Below are 27,059 nucleotides of genomic sequence, written 5' to 3'. Positions count from 1 at the left end.
TCTGTGCCAGATTAACAGTTGGAAAGTTTAAGTTTTGCTCTTGGTCAATAGATAAGAATGCTATGTGATGATCACGTTCCATTTTCATTTAGCCTCTTGAAGTTTTAAAATTTATTAAAATCCAAACCAATGCATTTCATTGATAAAATCTTAAATTTTAAAGTTAACCAATTATATATTTAGGCTAAGTCCTTTATGAACTAACGTAAATTTTTAATTAATTAAATCCACATTTATGAGACTTTGTACCCAGTTTTAGTCAAAGTAGAGCATTTCTTCCAATGCCCGGTACAGATACGAAACACACAAAGGGCTGGGAAAATGTTTTTTGCAAGAATAGATCATAGTCACTAATCAGAAAAGGATTCTTTTTGTCCCCTGCCGTCCAAAGGAGTAAAAGATGGCTTAGTTCTTCTTAGAAAAGAGGGAAACAATGGAACCACGATCAATTATTCTTGAGTAAGTCATTTGTGAGTGTACATATGTCATTCAGAAGATCCTAATAATGCTGTGTGTCAGGTACAGGGCTGGCCTCACAGCACATGCCGTTTAACAGCCACGGGAAGCCTAGGAAGCACATGTTCCCGTTCCTGTTTCACCAGAAGAAATTGAGTGTCACTCTCTCGTAGATGAGCATTTTAAGTAGGACAGGCATCTGCATTCAAAACAAGCACTCCTGGGTGGTTTTGGTGTAGTTTTCCCGGATCCTACTCTTGAAACACTGCCCTATACCATGCACACACATGTTTGCATCCACCTTCTTGGGCATTCACATTTCTTGTATAGAAAAAGCTTTCGTTGGATATGAGTAAATAACACCATTTCCTTTGTTTAGCTTTTGTTTTTAGTTTTGATTTAGCTATACCTGTGCTTGTATGTTATGAAATCATAACCTTTTCCATGTGCATAGTCTCACAAATTACTATAAAATGTAAATTTGCACTTATTTGGTAGGTTTGGTACACACGTACACATATATCTATATCTACATATGATATAAGCACTGACGAAAAAACCCCTAGTGTTTACTGATCTGCCTTACATATATGTTGATACTAAATCTCTATGTCATAGTTATCATGACTCTACCACTGAAGAAGTTCAGAGTGGCTAAATAATTAAAGGTCATTCAGCTTATATGTGATGGCGCCCGCTGGAATCAAACAGTCTGTCTGCCTCCAAAATTGATCTACTTTCCAGTACAGCAGGAGATTTTATTGCGCTTTGCTCTGTAGAGAGTAACTTGAATTTTGTGCCCCCTGCTGTTCATTGTCTGTAACTCATTTGTGGAAAGAAAATTGAAAAATGTTTGCCCTCAGTATGTATTTCACAAAGAATAGAATACTTTTGTTTAAAAAATACTTTTATGAATTCGATGTTATATCCAGCTTTATTTAAGAGCATTTTATGTAACAAAATATTACATGTATTTATTTTCTTTATCATATAATATCATAAAACTAGCTAGGAATATCACCTACTAACTATGAGGAAATTGACAATGAATTTTAATGTAACTTCTTTTAATACTGATAGCAATATTAAAATGATTGTTAAATAGCACAAGATGCTAAAAAGGGATTTGTGAAGGTTTTTAATTTTTAAATTTTTTTTTCTTCAACGTTTTTATTTATTTTTGGGACAGAGAGAGACAGAGCATGAACGGGGGAGGGGCAGAGAGAGAGGGAGACACAGAATCGGAAACAGGCTCCAGGCTCTGAGCCATCAGCCCAGAGCCCGACGCGGGGCTCGAACCCACGGACCGCGAGATCATGACCTGAGCCGAAGTCGGTCGCTTAACCGACTGAGCCACCCAGGCGCCCCTCCACAAATTTTTTAAATACCTACCCTGAGTGGCTTCTGCATATGTGTCAGTGCTAGTGGTTGGCTACAGAGCTTCTGAAAGTTCCCAATGTTCAAATCAATTTTTCGGAAAATCCTTGATGCAGAGCCTGACATTTCTACATCAGCTATACCTTCGGCTTAAGATATTGGACATTTAAATGTGGAAAAAATGTGTTACATTTTTATTGGTTTTTAAGTTTTTAGGAAGAGTAAGCTTGGGATACGTGTAGAGAATTCCTTAGCTCATACAATGCTTTACTTTTTTCCTGGCTTTTTCCTGAACACCTGCCTTACTCCTTCCTTTAAAAGATCCTCTCTACCTACCATCTGCCATCTGTAAATCTCCTTTCACGCTCCTGTAATCAGTGAAGACTTCAGTACCTGGTTTTCATTCTTACCATATGCCCTTGATTTAAGCGTCAATGTGAATGGTAATGCTCTGGTCTGGACTCAGTTCTGATTCCCTCAAGTCTAATGACCTTTACCTCTGCTCCACTTCTGCTATTCACCTCTAGCTGTACAGTGTGCTCATACTTAGAACCACTCCATCTCTAAAGTCTTACACTCAGATGTCCACTCTCTGGACACATACCTCTTCTAATCTTACAAATTTCTCACTCTCTTGGTACCACTATTCATGAATACCACTTTCAACACTTCCAGTTTCTTTTTTTTTTTTTTTCAACGTTTATTTATTTTTGGGACAGAGAGAGACAGAGCATGAACGGGGGAGGGGCAGAGAGAGAGGGAGACACAGAATCGGAAACAGGCTCCAGGCTCCGAGCCATCAGCCCAGAGCCCGACGCGGGGCTCGAACTCACGGACCGCGAGATCGTGACCTGGCTGAAGTCGGACGCCTAACCGACTGCGCCACCCAGGCGCCCCAACACTTCCAGTTTCTTAATTATCCTTCCACTCCATCGTCTTGTCTATATTTACCAATGAATCCCACAACCACACAGATTAATACCACTACAGATTTTTAGTTTTCACCTTCAGCTACTCCTCAGCCTTGTGTACCTGTCTCCGGCTCTCTGTGTAAATTTCCCACAGATACTATTTGCAAACTTCAAAGTCCTATAGCCCCTTATCATACTTTCCACAGGAGACCCCCTTCCTCTCATAGCAGATGATTTATCGTAACTGTTCTTTCCTTTGTCCCCGCCCTCCACCTACCCTCTAGATCCATCCCATTCCCTCTTTCCTCCTCAGGGAACTCACAATATCTTGTCGTTATTTCTATCCATCTAGCTGCCCACATCAATACCTGGCCTCAGCATTTTCACTTCTCATTCTTCTACCCTTTACAGTCCATCCGGTTTCCTTTGTTCTCTCAAATACATGCACTTCTCTTCCTTCGTGCCCCTACCTACCTTACTTGTGGCTCTCATCAGCAGGGCCTGGGGGACCGTAAACGTCTATGCAGTGATCTGTCTGCTGCCGTTCTTGGTTTGCCTGCTACCTGTCCCTCTCCTTGACCCGTTTTAAACAGTTACTTGGGTGATTCTTTTCCGAACACACATACAATCTTATCATCTCTGAAGTCCTTCACGTCTAAGTCCTTCAACGTCTCCCTGTACCCTTTAGGAGACAAAAGACCATACTTCTGTAGCCTAATACTGAACCACTGACTCAAGCAGCGCCTCGTATTTTGTGTTTCTGCAGTACTGAATTACTAGTGTTTTTTGTATTCACTGTTGTTCCATTTCTGTATGCCTTTGGACATGTCCTTCTGGTGGCACGGCATATCCCTAAGTTGGTAAACTCCTTTTTATCCTTGGAAATCCTGCTCAGGCATTACCGCCTCTAGGAACTCTTCCATGGTCCCTCTTCCTCCTGTCATGCCCAGATAGAATTATTTCTTTGTACAACTTCTGTGCTAAGTATACACTTCTAACTGCTGCATATACCACCCTCTCTATTTTACTTATTAGTTTATAGGTACCCTTGAGACTATCTCTCTCATCTTGCCGATTGTTCTTCGGTCATACTGAGTCTTATCTCACTTTGTCTTTGTATCCTCAGCGACTGGCATCTAACAGCCATAGGTCTTCAAAACATTTTTGGTGCTGGTGGTGTTTTCCTGAGCTGAGATGAATAGAACCAGGTCTCTATGGTTTTTCATGTATTGTTGTCATGATGATGTGTGTGTGCGTCTGTGTGTATATGTATCCGTAAAATGCTTTGTAAATGTGGAAGAAGTGAATGAGAGGCAGACTACTGGCAGGAGGCTAGTAAGGAGATCATTTCGTAAACACTCCATGATTGCTGCCCTATTCAGCTTTTCCCAACTCTCTAGGCTAATAAGTAGTGCTACGCAGGCACACACGTACACACTGGGAGTGCCTTTATCTTCACCATTAGCTTATTGAATTAGAATTGTGTTTGTGAATCTGCGACCTCGCCAGACGGTACATTTCATGAAAGCAGGTAACCGGTTTGTGTGTGTGTTATTGGTGCTCATATAGGGTTTTATTCACTAAAAGGAAGGTACTGTGAATAAGATATGAAATGTAATGGCAACAAAAACCTCTACTTACAATTAATAAAAGGCATTTAATTGTGAGCTATTATCTTTCTAATTGGGATTCCTATTTCCACTCTTGTTTTCCCTCAATCCGCTCTCCAAACCTTTTTTTTTTTTTTAATTTTTTTTCAACGTTTTTTTATTTATTTTTGGGACAGAGAGAGACAGAGCATGAACGGGGGAGGGGCAGAAGGGAGGGAGACACAGAATCGGAAACAGGCTCCAGGCTCTGAGCCATCAGCCCAGAGCCTGACGCGGGGCTCGAACTCACGGACCGAGAGATCGTGACCTGGCTGAAGTCGGATGCTTAACCGACTGCGCCACCCAGGCGCCCCCAAACCTTTTTTTTTTTTTAAACCAAAGTGAATGTTTACTTAGAATGAGAGAAGCAATGCAATGACAACCAGTTACAAATTTTAAAAAGCTGACTGACAAATGCCAGGCATTAAAAAAATCCTTAAAAATATTTAACTGCCTGAACCACCCCTCTACTTAACCTATATTTTTAACTTCGAAGTATTTTTTTAAAGTTGATTTATTTTGAGAGAGAGAGACAGAGACAGAGAGAGAGAAAGCAGTAGAGGGGTAAAGAGAGAAGGAGAGAGAGAATGTTAGGCAGGCCCGACTCCAGGCTCAATCCCAAGAACCGTGAGATCATGACCTGAGCTGAAATCAAGATCTGGACGCTCAATGGACTGAACCACCCAGGCGCCTAACTTTTATGTAGTTTGATTGACTCTTCCTTTGAAAATTTTGTAACACATTTTCTTTGTGAAAGTAAATAGTTTGGTAATATCTTCAGCATAGTTGATCAAAATTTATTTTTTATTATTGAAAATTTAGAGAAGTTGATTTCAATCATAACTTATTTAGTAATAATATGTCAGGTTTTCGTAGTGCTAATTTTGGGGAAACCTGTGGAGTTCCTTATGTGAGCTTAGCGATTTCAGAACATTTCAAGTTTTTCTTGATCAGTGTGATTAACCTTAAATATTCTTGAAATTACTCACTAACCTGTTGCCAAGCTGTTGTCATAGAAGGGTATTATCAATTCTAGACTATCGTTGTAGATGCTAGTATCTCTACTCAAATCAACAAGAAATTTTTTCAAGTTTAAAGTTTCAGTGTATTTATAGGATTCATTCTCCTTCAATTACTAAAAAAATTAGGAGTCTATTACTTCTATTTAAAATGTGTCTCGGGGCGCCTGGGTGGCTCAGTCGGTTGAGCATCCGACTTCAGCTCAGGTCATTATCTCGCGGTCCGTGAGTTCAAGCCCCGCGTCGGGCTCTGGGCTGATGGCTCAGAGCCTGGAGCCTGTTTCCGATTCTGTGTCTCCCTCTCTCTCTGACCCTCCCTCGTTCATGCTCTGTCTCTCTCTGTCTCAAAAATAAATAAATGTTAAAAAAAATATATAAAAAAAAATAATAAAATAAAAAAATAAATGTGTCTCAGGGCACCTGGGTGGCTCAGTGCCTCTTGATTTCAGCCCAGGTCAGGATCCCAGCGTCATGGGATGGAGCCCTGCATCGTGCTCCGCACTTAATGTGGAGCCTGCTTCGGATTCCTCTCTCCCTTTGCCTTCTCCCCCGCTCTCACACTGTCTCGCTGTCGCGCTGTTTTTGGTTTGATCAAAAAAAAAATTTCTTCTGGTTCACTTTTTTGTCACAATAATTTCTGTTGATTTCATATAGTAATATATACAAACTAATTTTATTGTGTGATATATATAAATGTATATGTTATAATGTTAAATATATTCTTGAAGAAGAAAACTTCTGTTTTGACTACAGATGAGAACTGAATCCTACACTTATAATTCTCTACATCTGGGGGTTGGAAAGATTTGACTCCATTGTCCACAGACTACTGGTGCTCTGTGCCTCTGACCCTGCACTTTTTAGGTTCTGATGCCAGGTAAGTTGTCTCAGTAGGGGTAGTATTATTCCTGGAAGCTATTTCTACATCCAAATAGCAATAACTTGGGGGGCGCCTGGGTGGCTCAGTCAGTTGAGCGTCAGACTTCGCTCAAGTCATGCCATGATCTCACGGTTTGTGGGTTTGAGCCACAAATCGGGCGCACTGCTGTCAGCCTGTCAGTGTGGAACCTGCTTTGGATCTTCTGTCCCCCTTTCTCTGCCCCTCTCCTGCTAGAACTGTCTCTGTCTCTAAAACATTTAAATAGCAAAATCTTAACGTTGCATGAAAGTGCTTCTGAAACCACACCTTTTTAAAAATGGTAAATCCTATCACATTAGTGCCCCACAGGAACCCTTCAATGTTTCCCATTGCTCTTATAATAAAATTAAACCTCCCTACTGGAACCTACAAAACCTTGTATGCTTTTGGCTTTTCCCATCTCTCCAAACTCATCTTCAAGATTCTTTTCTTGCTTTTTCTCTTGTCCAGCCATACTGATTTCATATCAGTTTCTGAATTTTGCCAAATTTTGTTTTTCTTGCCCCAGGGCACTAATATCTAAATTTTGCTAACCTAGACACTTTTTTTCCTAGTCTTCTTCATCAGCTTTAACGTGTACCTGGATGATCCCTTTTCAGAGAGGCATTCCTTCTTACCCTATTCTAGACAAGCTTTCTTTTGCCTTTACACAACCTCCTTTGGATGTTACTTGTCTTTTGAGTTCTCTAAATACTTCTTCCAGAATGCATGAATTTTCTCAATCAACCTCCCTTTCCTAATATTCCATTATTGTCCATTAAATGCCTATGACATATGTCTGTGTATGTATATAGGCATATGTATGTATGGCTATATATTTTCTGTATTTCTAAAATAGCTGTTTGGATACCTCAACTTAAATATCCCATTATAATATATTTATGAGTCCCACTCTGAATTGATCATTTCCCTCCCCAAATCTGTTCAGCCTCTTGCATTCCCTACCTTATGTTACCACCACCAATTCACTTGTTTGCCCAAGTCAGAAACTCACGAGTTACCTAGATTCTCTTATTCACCCTTCCATCCAATCTGTCACTAAATGTTGATTTCACTTCAGCAACATCTCTCAGATCTTCGCTACTTCTAGGACATAATTTCTTACTGGAATCATTGCAAATGCCTCCCAGGAAGCCTCTTCGTGGGCCTATTTAACACTGCTGTATCCCCCTGCCCTCAAAATCTGCCCTCCATAACGGCAGTCAGAATGATCTCGCAAAATACTCAAAAGGACAAACTAAGAAAGAGTTAAGACCTAATTCATGTCCTCTTCTGTTTCATTTCCCCACTATCCGTTCCCCAACCCCAGCTACCCCACACTGGACACTTTGCCTTGGGCACTTCCTCCCCTCCTTTCCTGCCTTCTTTCCTGGGGCCAAATGCAACACACCAGGGGCCCAGCTCTGAAAACCGCTCCGACGCCCTAGCCCCGGGTCAGGTACTGCGCTCCCAGCCTAAATCTGCTCCTCCGGCACAGTACTTAGCATGCCCCCCCCCCCCCCCCCCAAGTGCCAGCTAGCGCAGGCGCCCGCCGGGTTGTGAGCCCGGGGACGACCAAACTACCCCGTTCCCCCGGGCAGCCGCCCCACGCCTCCTGCCTCCTGCCAGCACCCAGAGGGGCGAATGAAATGAAAGAATAAAGGTGAAGACTGAAAATAAAAGATTCGGATGGAGGTGCTTCAACCATTCTTGGTCTTTGGGGACGGCAGTCTGAGTGAGATTAAGGTAACCGTTGCTGGCAGCTCGAATCCTAGCACGACTCGGCGGGGAGAGCGGCCCGCGCCGTCGGGGCCGGCCGGCAGCTCTGACGCGGGAGGCCTCGCTCACAGAGGCGGCCTCGCTCACAGTCGCTGCCTGGAGCCCGACGCCCGCCCGGCGCAGGCGGCTCGCCTCGCGTCTCCCCGTCTCCGGCGAGCAGGGCCGCCGACTGGGGTCCCGGAGGCTGTTCATGCGGGCGCGCCCCGTCCAGGGCGAGCCTGCCAGCACCTCGGAGAGGCCACCCCCGGCCTCCTCCGCACTGCGCGCGGGCAGCCAGAAGCCTCGCTCGCCCAGCACGCCCGGGGAGGCGCGCGCGCTGCCGGCTTAACGGTTCTGGCCCCGCGCGGCGGAGCTCCGGACCCGGCACCGCAGGCCCCGCCCCCGCCCCCGCCCCCTGGCCGCCTCGCGCCCCTCGGAGCCGCAGTCGGCTCCGCCTCCGCTGCCGCCGCCCCCGGCCTCGAGCGGACGCGCGGCTGGAGCCGTTCCCCGACGGGCAGCGGGGCGCTGGGCCGCCGCGTTTGGGTTGAGCGCGGCAACGCTGCTGCCCCGAAATCCTCCCCGATCTTGAGGCGGTAGGTGGCTGGGGAGGATGAACCGATCTGGGGGGTGGGGGGCAGAAGTCGGGCCCGGGGTGTGAGGAGGCGGTGGGCGCCCTCTCCGAGCTCGGACCCCGGGAGAGTTGTGAGGGAGGGGGTCCCCGGGGTCGGGGGGCACAAGTCCGGCAAGGCCCCCCAGGGCCCCCTAGGTGGGTGGTAGAGTGCTAAGGGGGCGAGGCCGTCGGGAGGAAAGGGTGGTGACTGTTGTGGGAACACCTGGCGAAGGGCGAGGGGCCAGGGGCCGAGGGAGAGTTACGCTGGTGAGGGCATAATTAAAACAAAAAACAAAAACGCCAGAAAAAAAGTAAGTACATAGCGCCCTCTGTCCCAGGACCTGGTCCTTGGTGGTGCGATGGTTTGAAGACTTTGTCCCCCATACCCTGGCACCATCACTACTAATTTGAGGCAAATTTCAACAGTAAATCAATAATTAATTAGATTAAATTACAGACAATAAAAAAGAAAGCCCAATAGGAAAAAGAGAGCCAAGAAACATATATACGGTTAATTCGCAGAATCAAATGGTTCGTGAAAGTAACTGAAGGTATTTCGCAGAAGTTGTAAGTAAAGATACGCCATTAAAAAAACCTGAGATATAATTGATATCTAACGGTTTCAGGTTTACGGCATAATGATTCAATATTTGTATCAAGAGGTTTTAATTACTGATATTTTAGGCAAAGTTAAAGAAAAGGACTGTTACATCAGTTATGACCACAAGCGCACATTATCTGGACAGTTTTATCCTACCTAAGTGTTAAATTTTGTTTGTATTGCAAGGTACATCACCGACCAAAAAGTTTTTTTTTTGGTAGGTTGTAAAGAGAAGGTATGAAATGGAAAGTATTTTATGGAACGCTCTCTCCTCTTACAGCTTTTTGATAGTTTAAATTTTTCTCTCATTTGGCAGCCTGATTTGTGGAATATAAAATATCTTTTATCACCTAAGTCGTAATCGGTTTATGTCTTAACTCCCCTGTATTTCCTTTATATTCTTTTCATCTATCAGTTTATCAGTCTGTGCTGTTTACTTGCAAAGAGCATTTGGTTTCAAGGAATCCTAAGTTAGCATAATAGTATTTTGAAGTTGAAAATTGAGATTAAATCCTGTCTGATTATCACATGGGACATATACATGAGGTAGATGAAGGCATGGTCTTTCCACTTCTCAGATTATGTAATTTTATATGACTGTATTTCTTTTTGTTTTAATTCCAGTGTAGTTAACAAAGTGTTATGTTAGTTTCAGGTGTATAACATAGTGATTCAGCAATTCCATGTATTACTCATTAAGATAAGTGACTCTTAATCCCATTCACCTATTTCCCTCATGCCCCTGCTTCACCTTCCCTCTGGGAACCATTTGTTCTCTATTTTTAAGGGTGTAGGGTTTTTGTTTTTGTTTTTGTTTTAATCTCTTTTTTTTTCTTTGTTCATTTATTTTGTTTCTTAAATTCCACAAGAGTGAAATTTCGTATTTTGTGTTTTTCTGACTGGCATATTTCGCTTAGCATTATACTCTAGATTCATCCATGTTGTTGCAGGTGGGGGGGATTTCAGTCTTTTTTATGGCTGAATAATATTCCATTGTGTGTATATGTGTATATATAAGTGTGTGTGTGTGTGTGTGTGTGTATATATATATATATATATATATATCACATACTCTTTATCCATTCATCTGTATGATCTTATTAATTGCAGCAGAATCATCAGCATTTTCCAAAGAAATAGAGAATTTAGATTGGAAATTATTAGTATCCAGCTTCTAAATACAGTACATAGTATTTTTCTTAAGTTGTGACCCGTGGTAAGTTTGGCACTGTTATACCATGTCTACAGAATAAGGAAAGCATAGTAATCATGTAATTTATTTAGTATTCTAAGAAAAATTATAAATTGAGGAAATGGAATATATGTGTGTATATATATATATATGCTAGTTTATTCAGCAAGTCTATTTATGTATAAATGTTCTAATTCATTAAAAAAAACCCATATATGCAGTGTCCATATGGAATAGTAGAGAGTCCTATGTCTTTCTTTTACTTACCAAACATGCAAGTTTAGAGACAAGGGCATGAACTTTATAGTTAAATCCTCATTTTTGCCATATATATACTAGGTGATCTTGAGAATCTCTCTTCTTTTTCTGAGCATCAGGTTTTACATCTGTGAGATGACTAATAGTGATTCTCTACAGTATTTAATGTGTGGCTCAAAATGAAATAACATATGTAAAGCATTTAGCATGTAATAGGACCTCAAAAATGGAGTTTTAATAAAAAAATGAATGGCATACGTTGCATAGTAAGATTATGTCCCAATTGGTCTGGGACATTGGTGGGTCCTTAGGATTTATATTTAGTTTGAATTTTTTTTTTTTTTTTTGAACAGAAAAGGAACCTAAGATATACTTTAGTATTGCTAGATGTAGAATAGCAACTGAAGCTTTCTGACATGGCAGTTGGCTTTTTGAGATGATTTGTTGACTATGTGTAAACTTGAAAAAAAAAAACAAAACAAAACTATTCAGTAGCTAGTTCTCAGCATGTATTAATAGAATGAAATTTTTGAGACGGTGGATCAAAATGCTTTTTTAAAAAATATACCACAAAGCTATATATTCATAGTTTAAAAGACAACTCTATGATTGGCTAACTACTTGTTATCCAGTGTTTTAAGTACAATTTTTTTTGCTTCTGCAAGTGTTGTCCTTTGTAACAGTTGATACCATAAAGGCCTACCCTAGGTAGTATTAGTAGCTTCAAAGGAAACTTTTGGAGCTCTATATTGGGTGAGTGAAGCAGGCATTAGTTTAAGATTGAAGTTATTTTATATAATATTTTTGTAGTTAAATCTTTATGATTTTTGACCTAAACCGAGAGTTAGGCTTTGGTTTGTGGAGTCCTGTCCTTCATAGATTTCAATCCTGTGATTCAGTTTTTCAATAATAATTACTGTAATAATTAATGTTAATACTTGCCTTTTCCATTAATAACACTGTTTAAGACATGATGCTGTTGTATACTGTGAATTCCAAACTTATTCCCTATAATGTCAGTGTCTCTATACAGACACAGTTTACTTAAAAAATTAAATACTATATGACATCATCTTTTCTCATTTCCTTAACTGATAGGAATTTATGTATCTGGAGCCTTTGCTATATTTTTCCTACTATAAATTGAAAGGGTGGGCGATACGAAAAGATCTTTTATTTTTTGTTTATATACTTGTGTTGCAAAATCATATAATAGTTCTGTAACTCCCCAACTCTTGAAAATCCCTAGTTTGAATACCGTGGATTTGCATTGCTCAGCAACTGGAAAAAACTTTACAACCTATCAACTCAATTTCAGCTGAGCAGTGAAAAACAAGAAAGTGTGTGCCAAAGTACTCTATTGTATTCTGATTCATTAGTTTCATATGGGAAACAGGATGGAAAGTTACTACATGCTAGTATTAGGGTCCCAATTAAAATGTCTAGGATAAACATTAAATAACACAACATTAGATTGCTTTTTGGTCCTTATTTAAAATTTTCTTTCCATATAGAAAATGTTCAATAAATATTTGTTTGAAATATTTTTTTGCTACACATGCTTATAAGTTTTCTTTTGTTTCTTATTATATCAAAGTTGTATTGCCAAAAAGTACGGACGGCATGAGTTTTGTTTAGAAGGTTGCTAATAGCCATGTTGAAATACCAGTTAAGAGACACATCGCAAAAGCTCCATAGGTATTAATGAGGAATACTAGCTGGCTCTCCAAACTTCAGGAAAAAGTAACTGTTTTTGCACTTACTTATCAGTGCTAACTTTGAGAAGTTGTTTATAAATTTATGATTTTAACATTTGAGTAATGTTTAGAGCCATTTTTTTTTACTTATTGTTTAATTGAAATCCAACTTAGTTAACATACAGTGTAATAATGATTTTAGGAATAGAATTTAGTGATTCATCACTTACATATGACACCCAATGTTCATCCCAACAAGTGCCTCCTTAATGCCCATCCCCCATTCAGCCCATCCCCCCACCGAACACCCCTCCAGCAACCCTCAGCCTTTAATCTGTATTTAAGAATCTCTTATGGTTTGTCTCCCTGTTTTTTGCTTCCCTTCCCCTTTGTTCATCAGTTTTGTTTCTTAAATTCCACATATGAGTGAAATCATATGATATTTGTCTTTCTCTGATTGACTTACTTTGCTTAGCATAAAATGTCCCAAGGCATTTATAAATAGGTAAAAGTATGTTTTTGGAGCTAACAGGGAGTTATTAACCCTATTACATACTTAGGGAAACAGTCATTTAGGTAATGATCTGCTTAAAATCATATGGTTGCATTTGTCTCTGGATAAGCAGATATAAAGTCAGGTGGAATTTTATTTTTAGTTTTGTCTTAATAGGCATCATAATTTGAAAAGCTATATCCTATTCAGGCATCAGAAGGTTTCAGTTATATTTAGAAGGTATTTAAATTTATAGATTTATTTAGTAAAACCAATTATGTTGCAGGTACTATGATATGAAGATAAATAAGATGCAGTTTTTTCAGTGTCCGCTAACTCGGTCTAATCAAACACACGAAATAGATTTACTGTGGTACATTTTAGAATAGTTAATAAAATACAGTAGGGGTCAGTGGAAGAGGAAAAATAAATTATTGTTATTTTACTGTCAACTATTTGTTAGGAACTAGAAAGCTTCATGTGAACTATTTTATTTAACATTACTGTTGAGACATGAGAATATTTTCCAAGCAAGTAACTTGACCTTGGTCTTGAAAAACGAATAGCACTTTGGGAGAAGAGCAGCAGGGAGAGTGAAGGAACTCCAGAATGTATAAGTATAGGGTAAAACAAAATAACATTTGTGAATTCAACAATCTATTAAACACCCACAGTGTTCTAGACACTGTACTAGACACTGGTGATAGACCTGTGTGATAGAACTGTAATTTAACGGTCAGGTAAAAGGTAATTGCGACTAGTGCAGTAAATACCACATTGGAAGAGGGTAGATACAGGGGTGTTTTGGGAGCACATAAGGGTACGAACCTGTTCAGTTCTGCCTGGGTATGGGGTGGAAAATGGTTGGGGAGATTCTTGATTCTTTTTGGCCAGAAGCGTGAATATGGCATGCTATTACTTCCTAGACTCAGGATCTTGGGCAAGATACCTAATTTCTCTAAGCTTTATCTGTAAAATTAGTATTATTAAAAAATAATGAGGCTAACATTTATTGAGCTCTTACTGTGTGCCTGACATTGTGCTAATACTTTATACATATAATTTAGTTTTCACATCAAACCTAGGAGGTAGAGGCTACTGTTTTCTGTAGTTATATAACTAGGTGCTGGAGCCATAATATTAACAACAGGTAGGCTCACCTGAGACCTGAGATTTCACTCTTCATTGTGCCTAATTGATAGAGTTGTTCTGAATCTTAAATAACGTAACTTAGGTAAATAGTTTACTCTGCATGACACATGGATTTTGGCCTCTGTTTCTATTATGAATAATCCAGGAGGTGATGAGGAACGGACGTTTTCTAAGCAGGTGTGTGTATGTAAAGGGATCATAGTTTGGAGAGAAAGAGGTTATATTTATCCATTTGTTCAGCACCTACTTTGGATCCAGTCCAGGTACTGTTAGTTGCCAGGGAAAGGGGGTGAATGAAAATATTGTTCCTCAGTTACAGAATCTGCTCCTCACTTTTGCCAAGTATGGAAGACAAACAGCCATTATGTAGAGTACAATGTTCTTAATGCCATGATGTGGGCATAATCTCTGTGTCCCAGGAACATAGGGAGACAAGGGAGTTTTTAAATCCCACTGAGTGATCAGGGAGATGAATTCAGAGTTATTGTGGAACCAAAAGAGTAGTGGCGAGAATGAAGAAAATAGATTTGAGAAATAGTTTGGAAGTAGAATGGACAGGAATTAAGAGACTAATGGTGTGGAGACTTTTATTTTAGATCTTATTTAGCCAAAGTTGGTCTGAGGGAGTTGGTGAAGACTTTAAGGACTACAGGAGGACGAGCATCTTTGGAGTCAAAGTAATGAATTTGATTTTGGATATGTTGAATTTGAGGTGTCTGTCATAAGATATAAATGGAAATAACTTTAGAAAAATAGAACTGGAATTCAAAAGAGAGGTAGGTGCTAAATGTATAAATTAGGGCATGTCTATCACGTAGATAGGTAGTTGAAATCATGAGGAGAGTAGATCAGGTCAACGAAGAGGATCGAAGCCAAATTTGGAAGAATTCCTGAATTTCATTGGAGAAAGGAAGAGGAATAAGCTAAGGAAGTTAGAAGAGGTAGTCAAAGGTATAGGAAACCAAAAGAAAAGTCAGGCAAGTTAAAGGAGTAAAATGTTTTAAAAGAGGGAATGTTCCATTGTGACAGATGCTATAAAGATTGTCACATATTATTTTAAGGGCTTGTGATTTTTTCCACCTTAACTCCTTAACTTATAAGGTGTAGGTATCTTCAAATGAGTGTTGTGGTTTTATACACACACACACACACACACACACATATGTATATATGTATATAAAATTTGTTAAAGCATTTTGATTATCTTGTCGAAAAGATCAGATGTCTTTTTCCCTCTTCAAGTATGGAACTTCAAGGTCTTTGTGATAATGGAAACCAAAAAATTGATTGGTAAACCGCTTCAACCAGCAAGACCTGTTCGTCATCTGACTTCTCCCCCTGGTAAGTAATCTCGGGTATACATCTTTAGAGATGAATTGGATAATGGCTAAGTAGTATTTGAAAGGCGAACTCATATATAAAGTGATTGTTTATGGGGGATAGAGAATAATGAAAACTAATGGTCTCCTTTGTTTGAAGAGTTTAAAAGTATTACCAAAGAAAAAGACTCTTACTAGTCTCCCACTGCATAGGCTACCAGACCAGCAAAGGTAGGAAGAAGAATAGGTCTTGCCTGAGAAAAACTGTATGTATTTATTTTCATGTCTCGTTTTCATGGTTAACTGGCTTCTGCTTAAAATGATATTCTCAACCCAAATTGTGCCCGGTGATTATGGTCACTGTAGAGCAAAGCAATCATGAGGGAGAGAGAATTGGCCTTTAAAAAAAAAATTCCTAACTGCATATAAATGAATGAATGGATGAATTAATTACTGAATACAGGCAAAACAACAGTTACAGGTTAGGGCTATACTTGAGTTGGAACATACAGTATTATTTTTCGGAAAATCTAAACAAAAATTTCTAAAATTAAAAATTTCTCTTGCTCACAAAACTAGGATTTGGGATAAATTCTTTTTTTTTTTTAATTTTTTTTCAACGTTTATTTATTTTTGGGATAGAGAGAGACAGAGCATGAATGGGGGAGGGGCAGAGAGAGAGGGAGACACAGAATCGGAAACAGGCTCCAGGCTCTGAGCCATCAGCCCAGAGCCTGACGTGGGGCTCGAACTCACGGACCGCGAGATCGTGACCTGGCTGAAGTCGGACGCTTAACCGACTGCGCCACCCAGGCGCCCCTGGGATAAATTCTTAAAATACTTTCCTTAATTGGAATATTAACCTTTTAGTTTTTCATTGTTGAAAGAATGGCTTCTACTAACTTAGGTGTGTGTGTGTGTGTGTACACATACATGTATGCATTTTTAATCAATTATTAAATTAATTAAGTTAAATTAAATATTAATATACAAATCTATTTCTCACCATCCTATCAAAATACTCTTTGGTCCATCCTATTAAAATACTCTTTGGTCCATGTGTTCAACTGAGTAACTTGCTATTCAGAAAAAGGAAAAAAAAAAATAGCTCTTTTGTTGGGTGCAAAGATGAAGGAGAAAAGATAGAAATGGCACCAGTTCCTCAATCTTCTGTTTATTCTCCCATCCTTGGTTCTTACAAGGAAGATGGTCTCTACTTTGGTCGTGTTTCTTCTGAAGATGGCTGTGTGACTTAAGACAGACAAATGAAATTAAGGAATCTTCTGGACCATAGCTTTGGCAGTGTTGATGCCATGTCCTCTCTCTCTCTCTCTTTCTTTTAAATGTTTATTTATTTATTTTTGAAAGAGAGCGTGAGCACGGGAGGGGCAGAGAGAGAGGGAGACAGAATCCCAAGTAGGCTGCATGCTGTCAGCACAGAGCCTGGCACCAGGCTTGATCTCATGAACCATGAGATCATGACCTGAGCCGAAATCGAGAGTTGGACGCTTAACCCACTCAGCCACCCAGGTGCCCGGATGCATCTCCTTCTGGTGTGCTGAAGAGGCAGTTGTTTAGGATCAAGTCTCAGATTTTCTTGTAAAGGGAAGGGTATAAAGCCATTGGCAGCAGCTCCTTCTGTGACCAGCCTTTTCACAGCACCTCTCACTCCCTCGTCTGTACAGATACAGTTTTTTGTTCATCCTTTCCCTCCAAGGCCCTTGTAGGGGCAAAAGGTAGTGGGCTCATCTCTCATTTAATTATATCCTCTTAAGATCCAGAAGGGAGTGGGTTTATTGGGTGGAAAAGCTTAATAAATCAGAAATTAATTTTGGCCTTTTTCAATATACTTCTTCTGTACTCCTTAACTAGCTCACATACCCCCAAAATTGTTTTTAAGATCCAGATAGAATTACTTCCTTTTGCGAAGCTTTCTGCTATATCACAAAGCCCTAGTATCTTCTCTGTACCTCTCAGATAACTTGTTTTTATCATAGTAATTGTTTATGAGCTTGTTTCTCAAAACAGACCATGAGCTCTTTTATCTCTGAACTCTTTTCACACTTACATACCCATTCCGTAACATAGTGGGTGACATTTCATAGTGTTTTATAGTGTTGAATGAATGTTTGTTGAGTAGAGGAACCATCAGAAAATATTTCAAAACAGTGCCTAGAATATTTTGGGTACTTAAGGTTTTTAGGTTCCGGTAATGGGTATTTAATGTAGTTTTCTTTTTTTCTGTCCTAATAGGAGCAGTATTCCCTTTCAACTTTCAAAACGAATATCCGTGCAAAACTCAGTGCTTACAAAGCGGAGTTAGCAGAGTAAGTCCTACAAATTATAATAAAATGAAGCATTGCAGACTGGAAGGTAACATTTGTTAGATGGGTATTTTATGCCGGGCACTGTGCTGGGTGCTTTATATAGTTTTTTTTTTTTTTTTGGAATTATTTTTGAAATTATTTTTTAAGTTTATATATTTATTTTGAGAGAGAGGGGTGGGGAGGGGCAGAGAGAGAGGGAGAGTCCCAGGCAGGCTCTGCACTGCCAGTGTGGAGCCTGATGTGGGACTCGAACTCACAAATCGTGAGGTCATGACCTGAGCTAAAATCAAGAGTTTCATGTTTAACAGACTGAACTACCCGGGTGCCCCATGCTTTATATAGTTTTTGAAATTATATTAAAGAAAATTATACCTGTTGCCCACCATTTCCAAGCCTAAACATTTTGCTATATTTGTTTGTTTTAGAAAATGTTAAAGAAAAAACCTAAATAAGATAATGTTCAAAACCCTCTATATCCCTCCACTATCTCATTTTCTTTTTTTAATTTTATCTTATTTTATTTATTCTCAAGTTAGTTAACATACAGTGTAGTCTTGGCTTTAGGACAGAATCCCACCATTTCATTTTCTTCACACCCTCCTCTTCTTACTCCACGTGTAGGTATGTGAGAATAGTTCTCATTGTGCAATGGAATCTTATTTTCTGCCATCCCCAAGCATTGCATTAAGGGTGTGCCTTGGGACTTGTCCTGGAGATGGGTCCAGAGAGGGGGTAGCTGGCCTGAGAGAGACACAGCCACATGCCAGGGTTCCGAGAGGAAGATGAGCTTGAGCCCCGGCCCTGTCACTTCCCAGCCCCGTGACCTGGCGTGAGTGATTTCTTTCACTTGTCAGAGCCTCAGTTTCCTCACCTGAAAATGGGGCTACTAGGTTGGTGTAAGGAGGAGGCAGCAGTGAGCTGAGGCTCCCAAAGTTCTGAGCACTGTGTCTGGCATGTAGTAACTGCTCTCTCCATTTGTGCACCAGTTCTCCCGGCTGTGTCTGTGGACCGTGTCCCCTCCACCATCCCATTGTCTTCTCACCTTCCTTCTCACCTTCTTCCAAATGTTCTCGATTTGTTACTGTTTTCATGAATGTGTTCATACTTTTGCTACAACGAATAGAATTGTTTTAACTGTTTTGTAATTTTATATAAATAGTACTGTACCCACATGTGTTTTTGCCATTCTTTTCTCATTTAGGTTTATGTTTTAAACTATCTAACTTTTTGAATAAGTACAATAATCAAAATTGAAAACATGCAAAATGGCATGAATGGAAAATTTCCCTGCAATCTCTATCCCGTAGTCACTGATTTCCTCTGATCAGAAGTAACCATTCTACCAGTTTCTTACGTAGATACTTCTAGAAATAGATAATGCATGCATAAGAATAAGTGTATTCATAATAAATAGAATATTAGGCAACTTGTAAAATGAATAAAGCAGTTCTATATGTGCTGACATAAAAAAATCTCTTTTTATATACAAATAACTACATTTATTTTGTTGTTCATTTTCTCTTGATGGGCTTGGCACTTGTTTCTATATTATAGTAAATGCTACAGCGAACATCCCTCCATATATTTTATACATGTTTGAGAGGTTCTCTGCATTATAAAACTGAAGTAGTAGTAGTATGTTAGCAGGTAATCTTTATAAGAAACGGGTGGTATGTTTTCTGAAGTGGTTGTACTTACATTCCCACCAGTAGTATGTGCCGGTTACAGTTGCTTCAGAGCCTACCACTTTTTAGCCATTTTAGGATGTGAGTGTTAGTATCTAATTATATTTTATTTATTTATTTATTTATTTATTTATTTATTTATTTATTTATTTATTTATAATTTACATCCAAGTTAGCATATAGTGCAATAATGATTTCATGAGTAGATTCCGGTGATTCATTCCCTATGTATAACACCCAGTGCTCATCCCAGCAAGTGTCTTCCTTAGTGCCCCTCACCCATTTAGCCCATCCCCCCACCCACAGCCCCTCCAGCAATCCTCTGTTTGTTCTCCATATTTAAGAGTCTCATGTTTTGTCCCCCTCCCTGTTTTTATATTATTTTTGCTTCGCTTCCCTTCTGTTCATCTGTTCTGTGTCTTAAAGTCCACATATGAATGAAGTCATATGATATTTGTCTTTCTCTGACCGACTTATTTCCCTTAGCATAATACCCTCTAGTTCCATCCACGTTGTTGTAAATGGCAAGATTTCATTCTTTTGATTGCTGAGTAATACTCCATTGTGTGTGTGTGTGTGTGTGTGTGTGTGTGTGTGTGTGTGTACACACACCACATCTTCTTCTTTTTTTTAATGTTTATTCTTGAGAGAGAGAGAGAGAGACAGAGACAGAGTATGAGTAGGGGAGGGTCAGAGAGAGAGGGAGACACAGAATCCGAAGCAGGCTCGAGGCTCTGAGCCATCAGCACAGAGCCCAACACGGGGCTTGAACTCACGAACTGTGAGATCACGACCTGAGCTGAAGTTGGATGCTCAACCGACTGAGACACCCAGGCGCCCCCATTCCACATCTTCTTTATCCATTCATCTGTCGATGGACATTTGGGCTCTTTCCATAATTTGGCTATGGTCAATAGCACTGCTATAAACATTGGGGTGTATGTGCCCCTTCAAAACAGTACACTTGTATCCCTTGGATATATACTTAGTAGTGCAATTGCTGGGTCATGGGGTATTTTTAACATTTTTGAGGAACCTCTTGAAGTTTTCCATAGTGGCTGTACCAGTTTGCATTCCACCAGCAGTGCAAAGGAGATCTTCTTTCTCCACATCCTCACCAACATCTGTTGTTCCCTGACTTATTAATTTTAGCCATTCTGACTGGTATGAGGTGGTATCTCATTGTGGTTTTAATTCGTATTTCCCTGATGATGAGTGATGTTGAGCATCTTTTCATGTGTCGGTTGGCCATCTGGATGTCTTCTTTGGAAAAGTGTCTGTTCATGTCTTTTGCCCACTTCTTCACTGGATTATTTTTTGGGTGTTGAGTTTCATAAGTTCTTTACAGATTCTGGATACTAATCCTTTATCTGATATGTCATTTGCAAATATCTTTTCCCATTCAGTTAGTTGCCTTTTATTTTTGCTGATGGTTTCCTTTGCTGTGCAGAAGCTTTTCATCTTGATGAGGTCCCAATAGTGCATTTTTGCTTTTGTTTCCCTTGCCTCTGTAGACGTGTTGAGTAAGAAGTTGCTGCGGCCAAGGTCAAAGAGGTTTTTGCCTGCTTTCTCCTATAGGATTTTGATGGCTTCCTGTTTAGTTCTTTCATCCATTTTTAATTTATTTTTGTGGTGTAAAAAAAGTGGTCCAGGTTCATTTTTCTGCATGTCGCTGTCCAGTTTTCCTAACACCATTTGCTGAAGAGACTGTTTTATTCCTTTCGATATTCTTTCCTGCTCTTGTCAAAGATTAGTTGGCCATATGTTTGTGGGTCCATTTCTGGGTCCTCTATTCTGTTCTATTGATCTAAGTATCTGTTTTTGTGCCAGCACCATACTGTCTTGATAATTAGAGCTTTGTAATACATCTTGAAGTCCGGGATTGTGATGCCTCCAGCTTTGGTTTTCTTTTTCAAGATTGCTTTGGCTCTTTGGGATCTTTTCTGGTTCCGTATAAACTTTAGGATTGTTTGTTCTAGTTCTGTGAAGAATGCTGGTGTCACTTTGACAGGGATTCCATTGAATGTATAAATTGCTTTGGGTAGTATCGACATTATAAAAATATTTGTTCTTCCAATCCAGGAACATGGAATATTTTTCTATTTTTTGTGTCTCCTTCAATTTCTTTCATAAGCTTTCTATAGTTTTCAGTGTGTAGCTTTTTCACCATTCCTAGGTATTTTCTGGTTTTTTGGTGCAATTGTAAATGGGATTGGTTCCTTGATTTCTCTTTCTGTTGCTTCATTATTGGTGTATAGAAATGCAACTGATTTCTGTGCATTGATTTTATATCCTGAAACTTTGCTGAATTCATGGATCAGTTCTAGCAGTGTTTTGGTGGAATCTTTTGGGTTTTCCATATAGAGTATGATGTCATCTGCAAAGGGTGAAAGTTTGACTTCCTCCTTGCCAATTTGGATGCGTTTTATTCCTTTGTGTTGTCTGATTGCTGAGGCTAGGACTTCCAATACTATGTTGAATAACAGTGGCGAGAGTGGACATCCCTGACCGGGAAAAGCTCTGTTTTTCCCCATTGAGGATGATATTAGTGGTGGGTCTTTCATATATATGGCTTTTATCATTTTGAGGTATGATCCTTCTGTCCCTACTTTCTTGAGGGTTTTTATCAAGAAAGGATGTTGTATTTTGTCAAATGCTTTCTCTGCATCTATTGAGAGGATCATGTGGTTTTTGTCTTTTTATTGATGTGATGTATCATATTGACTGTTTTGCAGATGTTGAATCAGCCCTGCATCCCAGGTATAAATCCCACTTGGTCATGGTGAATAATTCTTTTAATGTATTGTTGGATCCGGTTGGCTAGTATCTTGTTGAGGATTTTTGCATCCTCTAATTATATTTTAAATTTGCATTTTCATAATGATTAATGAGATTGAGCATCTTATCATGAACTTATTTGCCATTTGTATTTTTCTTTTTTTCCTTTCTGGTGAAGTGTCTGTTCAAATATTTTGCGTATTTTTAATATTTGCGTTGTTTGTCTTTTTATCAGTGAATTGTAAGAGTGTTGAAAATTAGTATATCATGTGTGTTTATTTCTAAACTCCCTATTATTTATTGATTTATATGTCTTTTCCCCCCACTTTATGGAGGTATAATTGACATGTAACATTGTGTCAGTTTAAGGTGTACAGTGTGATGATGATTTGATACATGCAATATGTTGCAGAATGTTTACCAAAATCAATTTAGTTAACACATCCTTAATTTTACATAATTATTTTGTTGCTGTTACGGTGAGAACATTTAAGATTTATTCTTTTAGCAACTTTCAGTTACACAACACAGTATTGTTAAGTATAGTTACACACTGTACATGGGTCTCCCATATGTCCGTCTTTTTGTCAACATCACATTTTACTTATAGACTGCTGTAGGTTTATGATAAGCCTTCATTTCAGATAGTGAAAATTCACTAACTTTATTCTTTTTCAAATTTGTCTCTGCTCTCTAAGTCTTTTATATTTCCATGTAAGTTTTAAGTGAGCTTGTCATTATCTACAGAAAGTCTGTTGGAATTTGACTGAGTCTAAAGATGAATTTGAGAAGAATTAACAACTTAACCATGTTGGCATATCTTACCGCTCTGTGTATTTTCTAGCATAAGGATCTTTTCTTCCATAAACATTCACTTTTCACTAGTTAAGCCAGCCTAACTACTACTAATCCTCCAAGTGTTTAAGCATCACTGCCTATGTAAAACCTTTCCTGACATTTTTAAGTCAAGTTTTATTCTCTTACTCATTCCTTCCATGACACTTTCTGCATATCTTCGTTATAGAATTCTCAAATTTTATTGATTTGATTATGTAAGATTGTAAAATTTGTAAGATTATACATGACTTTATTGTAATATGATAATTGAGATAACAAACTAACATAAAATTTTAGTAGATGTAAGTTCTTATATGCTATGAAAGATTTGAAATAATCAGTATATTTGAAATAATCAGTATTTTTAGTTGTTAATATATGCATAAATGATAAAGTACATTTTTTTCAGATTTCTTGACATGTGATTTACAATATATTTAGGTTATACAACATGATTTTTATAACGGTGTACAACCTGTTTAATGAATGTATACATCTTGATATTATTATAACAAGTTAATTACCACGTTCATCACCTGACATAGTTACCAGTTTTTGTGTGTGTGTGTGTGGTGGGAACAATTAGCAAATTTTAAGCATATAATATAATATTAATAATTATAACCACCATGCTGTATATTAGATCTCCAGAGCTTACTTATCTTATAATTGAAAATTTGTATTCTTTGACCAGCATCTCCCCATTTTCTCTGTCCTCCACTCCTGGCAATCACCATTCTATTCTCTAATACTATGAATTTGACTTTTGAAATTTCACATATAAGTGAGATCATACAATATTTGTCTTTCTGTGTCTGGCTTATTTCACTTAGTATGATGTCCTCCAGGTTCATCCATGTTGTCACATATGTCACGATTTGCTTCTCTTTTTATGGCTGAATAATATCCTATTTATATATTTTTCGTATATCTCTATCACATTTTCCTTACCCATTCATCTGTTGATGGACTTGTGAATAATGCTATCGTGAATAATGATGCAGTGAACATGGGAATGCATAGTCTTCAAGACTGCGATTTTATTTCCTTTGGATGTATACCCCGAAGTGGGGATGATGGATCTTATGGCAGTTTTACATTTAATTTTTTGAGGAACTTCCATAATGTTTTCCAAAATCGCTGAACCAGTTTACATTCCCACCATCATTGTACAAGGATTCCTTTTCGCCCCCAACCCCCATTCTTGCTAGCACTTCTTGTGTTTTTGATAATAGCCTTCCCAACAGGTGTGAGGTGGTATCTCAGTCTAGTTTTGATTTGCATTACCCTCACGATTTAGCAGTGTTAAGCATCTTTTCATGTGCTTCTTGGCCATTTGTGTGTTTTCTTTGGAAAAATGTTTATTCAGGTCTTTTGCCTATTTTTAAATCAGATTATTATTATTATTATTATTATTATTATTATTATTATTTTGCTGTTGTGTTGTATGAGATCTTTATATATTTTGGATATTAATCCCTTATTGCTAATACGGTTGGCAAATATTTTCTCCCATTCTGTTGGTTGCTGTTTCATTTTGTTGATTGCTGCTTTTGCTGTGCAGAAGCTTTTTAGTTTGATGTAGTCCCACTTAATTTTGCTTTTGTTGCTTGTGCTTTTGATGTCATATCCAAAAAATCATTGCCAAGACCAGTGTCCAGGAACTTTTTCAATATGTTTTCTCCTATGAGTTTTATGGTTTCAGATCTTCTATTTGTTTTTGATCCATTTTGAGGTCATTTTTGTGTAGTGTAAGAGTCCAGTTTCATTCTTTTGCATGTGGATATCTAATCTTTTCAAGATTTTTAATCTCTACACGAAGGGACTCATGACCCCAAGATCAAGAGTTGCATGCTTTACTGACTGAGCTACCCAGGCACCCTATTATGTGTTTTTATGTCAGCATTGTAATGTTTTGATTATTATAACTTTGTAATATAGTGTGGAAGTGTGATGCCTCCAGCTTTGTTCTTCTACTCAAGATTACTTTGGCTACTCAGGGTCTTTTGTGGTTCCATATGAATTTTAGAACTGCTTTTCCTATTTCTGTAAAAACTGTTACTGGAATTTTGAAAGGGATTGTACTGAATCTGTAGATCAGTTTAGGTAGTAAGAACTTTTTAACAATATTCTTTCAATCCATGAACACAGGATATCTTTCCATTTATTTGTGTCCTCTTTAATTTCTTCAGTGTCTTATAGTTTTCCACATACAAATATTTTACCACCTTGGTTAAATTTATTAGTAAGTATTTTACTCTTTTAGATACTATTTTAAAAATGTTTTTTAATTTTTTTTCAGAATAAAATTTACTTTTAAGTTTGATTTTAGGCTTGCATTTTAGTGTCAGTGAAGTGTGCCTCTGCTGCAATTTTGAAATTTAAAAAACTAATTTTTAAAAAGGACCATAACATTCATATTATAGTTTATTAAATCTAACAGGAACAAAAACCTTGGAGAATGAAAATCTTTTCCATTTTCATATATTTTCTACCTCTACTTAAAAATAAAAATTTTGTTAAAATTTGATTTTTTTTTTTCCTGATAACTTATTTTGGTAACTCGTACCATAGAATTATCTCATTACTTTTCATTTTGTCATAGGGTTAGATAACTTTCTGACTTCATGGAGTTACCTTGGTAGAATTTGCGAATATTTAAGGAATGGGCTATAACTTGCTACTACAATGACTGATAGAGCAGAGATGTTCATTTTTTAGGATAGATTTTTCCAGAGAAACCTACCTTAATGAATTACCATGGTTCAGAGTATGGCCTACTGTTTGCAAACTGATTTTTGTCAGCAAAAGAGATGATTTTTTTTAATGTTTATTTATTTTTGAGAGAGAGAGAGAGAGAGAGCATGAGCTGGGAAGGGGCAGAGACAGAGGGGGACAGAGGACCCAAAGTGGGCTCTGTGCTGAGAGCAGTGAAACTGATTAGGGCTCGAACTCATGAACTGGGAGATTATGACCTGAGCCAAAGTCAGCTGCTCAACCGACTGATCCACCCAGGTGCCCCAAGAGATGATCTATCTTAAGGATAGATTATATATATTGACCCAAGTTTGTGAAACTGATTTATAAAATCATAAAACCCATTATTTTATCATGAGAAATTTAGGGTCTTGTGCTCTGACATTCTCTTATTGGTTCCACTATTATATGCACTAGGGAGATTTACGGGAAGCTAAATTGTAATAGGGGTACTTCTTGGTGAGCATGGAATCAGAAGAGGAGTTAGTTAAAAATCCTGACAAATAGTTAAAGATATCTGTGAATATATTTTGAAAGAATTTTTTGCCTTTAATAAGCATTCTTAGAAGGTTGCTTATCCTTTATGGCCAGAAATAATGTCTTGACTAATACTTTGATTGTTTAGGAAAATAGTTTTGGCTGCTAAAAAAAATAAAAGGTTATATAAAGTTTTTAGGCCATAGTTAAAAGGTATATTTTCTTATTCTTTCAATAGTGTAAGACGAATGGAATGCAAGCCTTTTCTCAAGGTCATAATGAACCACAGCAACATCAGTCTCCAGTTAAAAAAGGTAAATTTTTACCATAATTCTTAAATTTCATAAGGGAGTCTTAGTATTCATGGTAAGTTAATATTTGCTTAGCTGCAAACCTCATGTGCACAGGAAGTTTTACTATATTTTTTTTTGGTTGATTTTTGGCTATAGTAATCATGCTATAGGTTTGACTGCTTTAGGGGAGAGACCATAATAACAAGGCTTATACAAGATAGAAGTTTATATCTGTATCTTTTTTTAAGTATTTTTTATTATTTAAAAAAATTTTAATGTTTATTTATATTTGAAAGAGAGAGAAAGAGTATGATCAGGGGAGGAGCAGAGAGAGACAGACAGAGACAGAATCTGAAGCAGGCTCCAGGCTCTGAGTTGTCCTCACAGAGCCCAATGTGGGACTCAAACTCAAGAGCCATGGGATCATGACTTGAGCTGAAGTCAGACACTTAACTGACTGAGCCACCCAGGCACCCCTATTTCTGTATCTTCCGTATCAGCTCATAATTGAGCTG

At 38.4% G+C, this 27,059-nt stretch overlaps 1 protein-coding gene across 2 annotated transcripts in view; it reads left to right on the top strand.

The window, feature by feature from the left end:
- The first annotated feature begins 8,527 nt into the window (after positions 1 to 8,527).
- CUNH8orf88 (chromosome unknown C8orf88 homolog) overlaps positions 8,528 to 27,059 on the top strand; it is a 36,498-nt gene continuing 17,966 nt past the window's right edge. Inside the window, exons 1-4 of one of the 2 annotated variants that reach the window (XM_040493944.1) lie at positions 8,528 to 8,661; positions 15,293 to 15,412; positions 17,644 to 17,717; positions 26,490 to 26,565. In XM_040493944.1, the coding sequence (XP_040349878.1) occupies positions 15,340 to 15,412; positions 17,644 to 17,717; positions 26,490 to 26,565 (223 nt within the window). In that variant the 5' untranslated portion in view covers positions 8,528 to 8,661; positions 15,293 to 15,339. The remainder of the gene's footprint in view (positions 8,662 to 15,292; positions 15,413 to 17,643; positions 17,718 to 26,489; positions 26,566 to 27,059) is intronic. The other variant, XM_040493943.1, reaches the window with a different exon arrangement.

This window comes from Herpailurus yagouaroundi, unplaced genomic scaffold (assembly GCF_014898765.1).
Source record: "Herpailurus yagouaroundi ecotype Mexico unplaced genomic scaffold, PumYag 186, whole genome shotgun sequence".
NCBI lineage: Eukaryota > Metazoa > Chordata > Mammalia > Carnivora > Felidae > Herpailurus > Herpailurus yagouaroundi.
The sequence above is the reverse complement of the archived record's forward strand: the minus strand, read 5'-3'. Positions and strand labels throughout refer to the sequence as shown.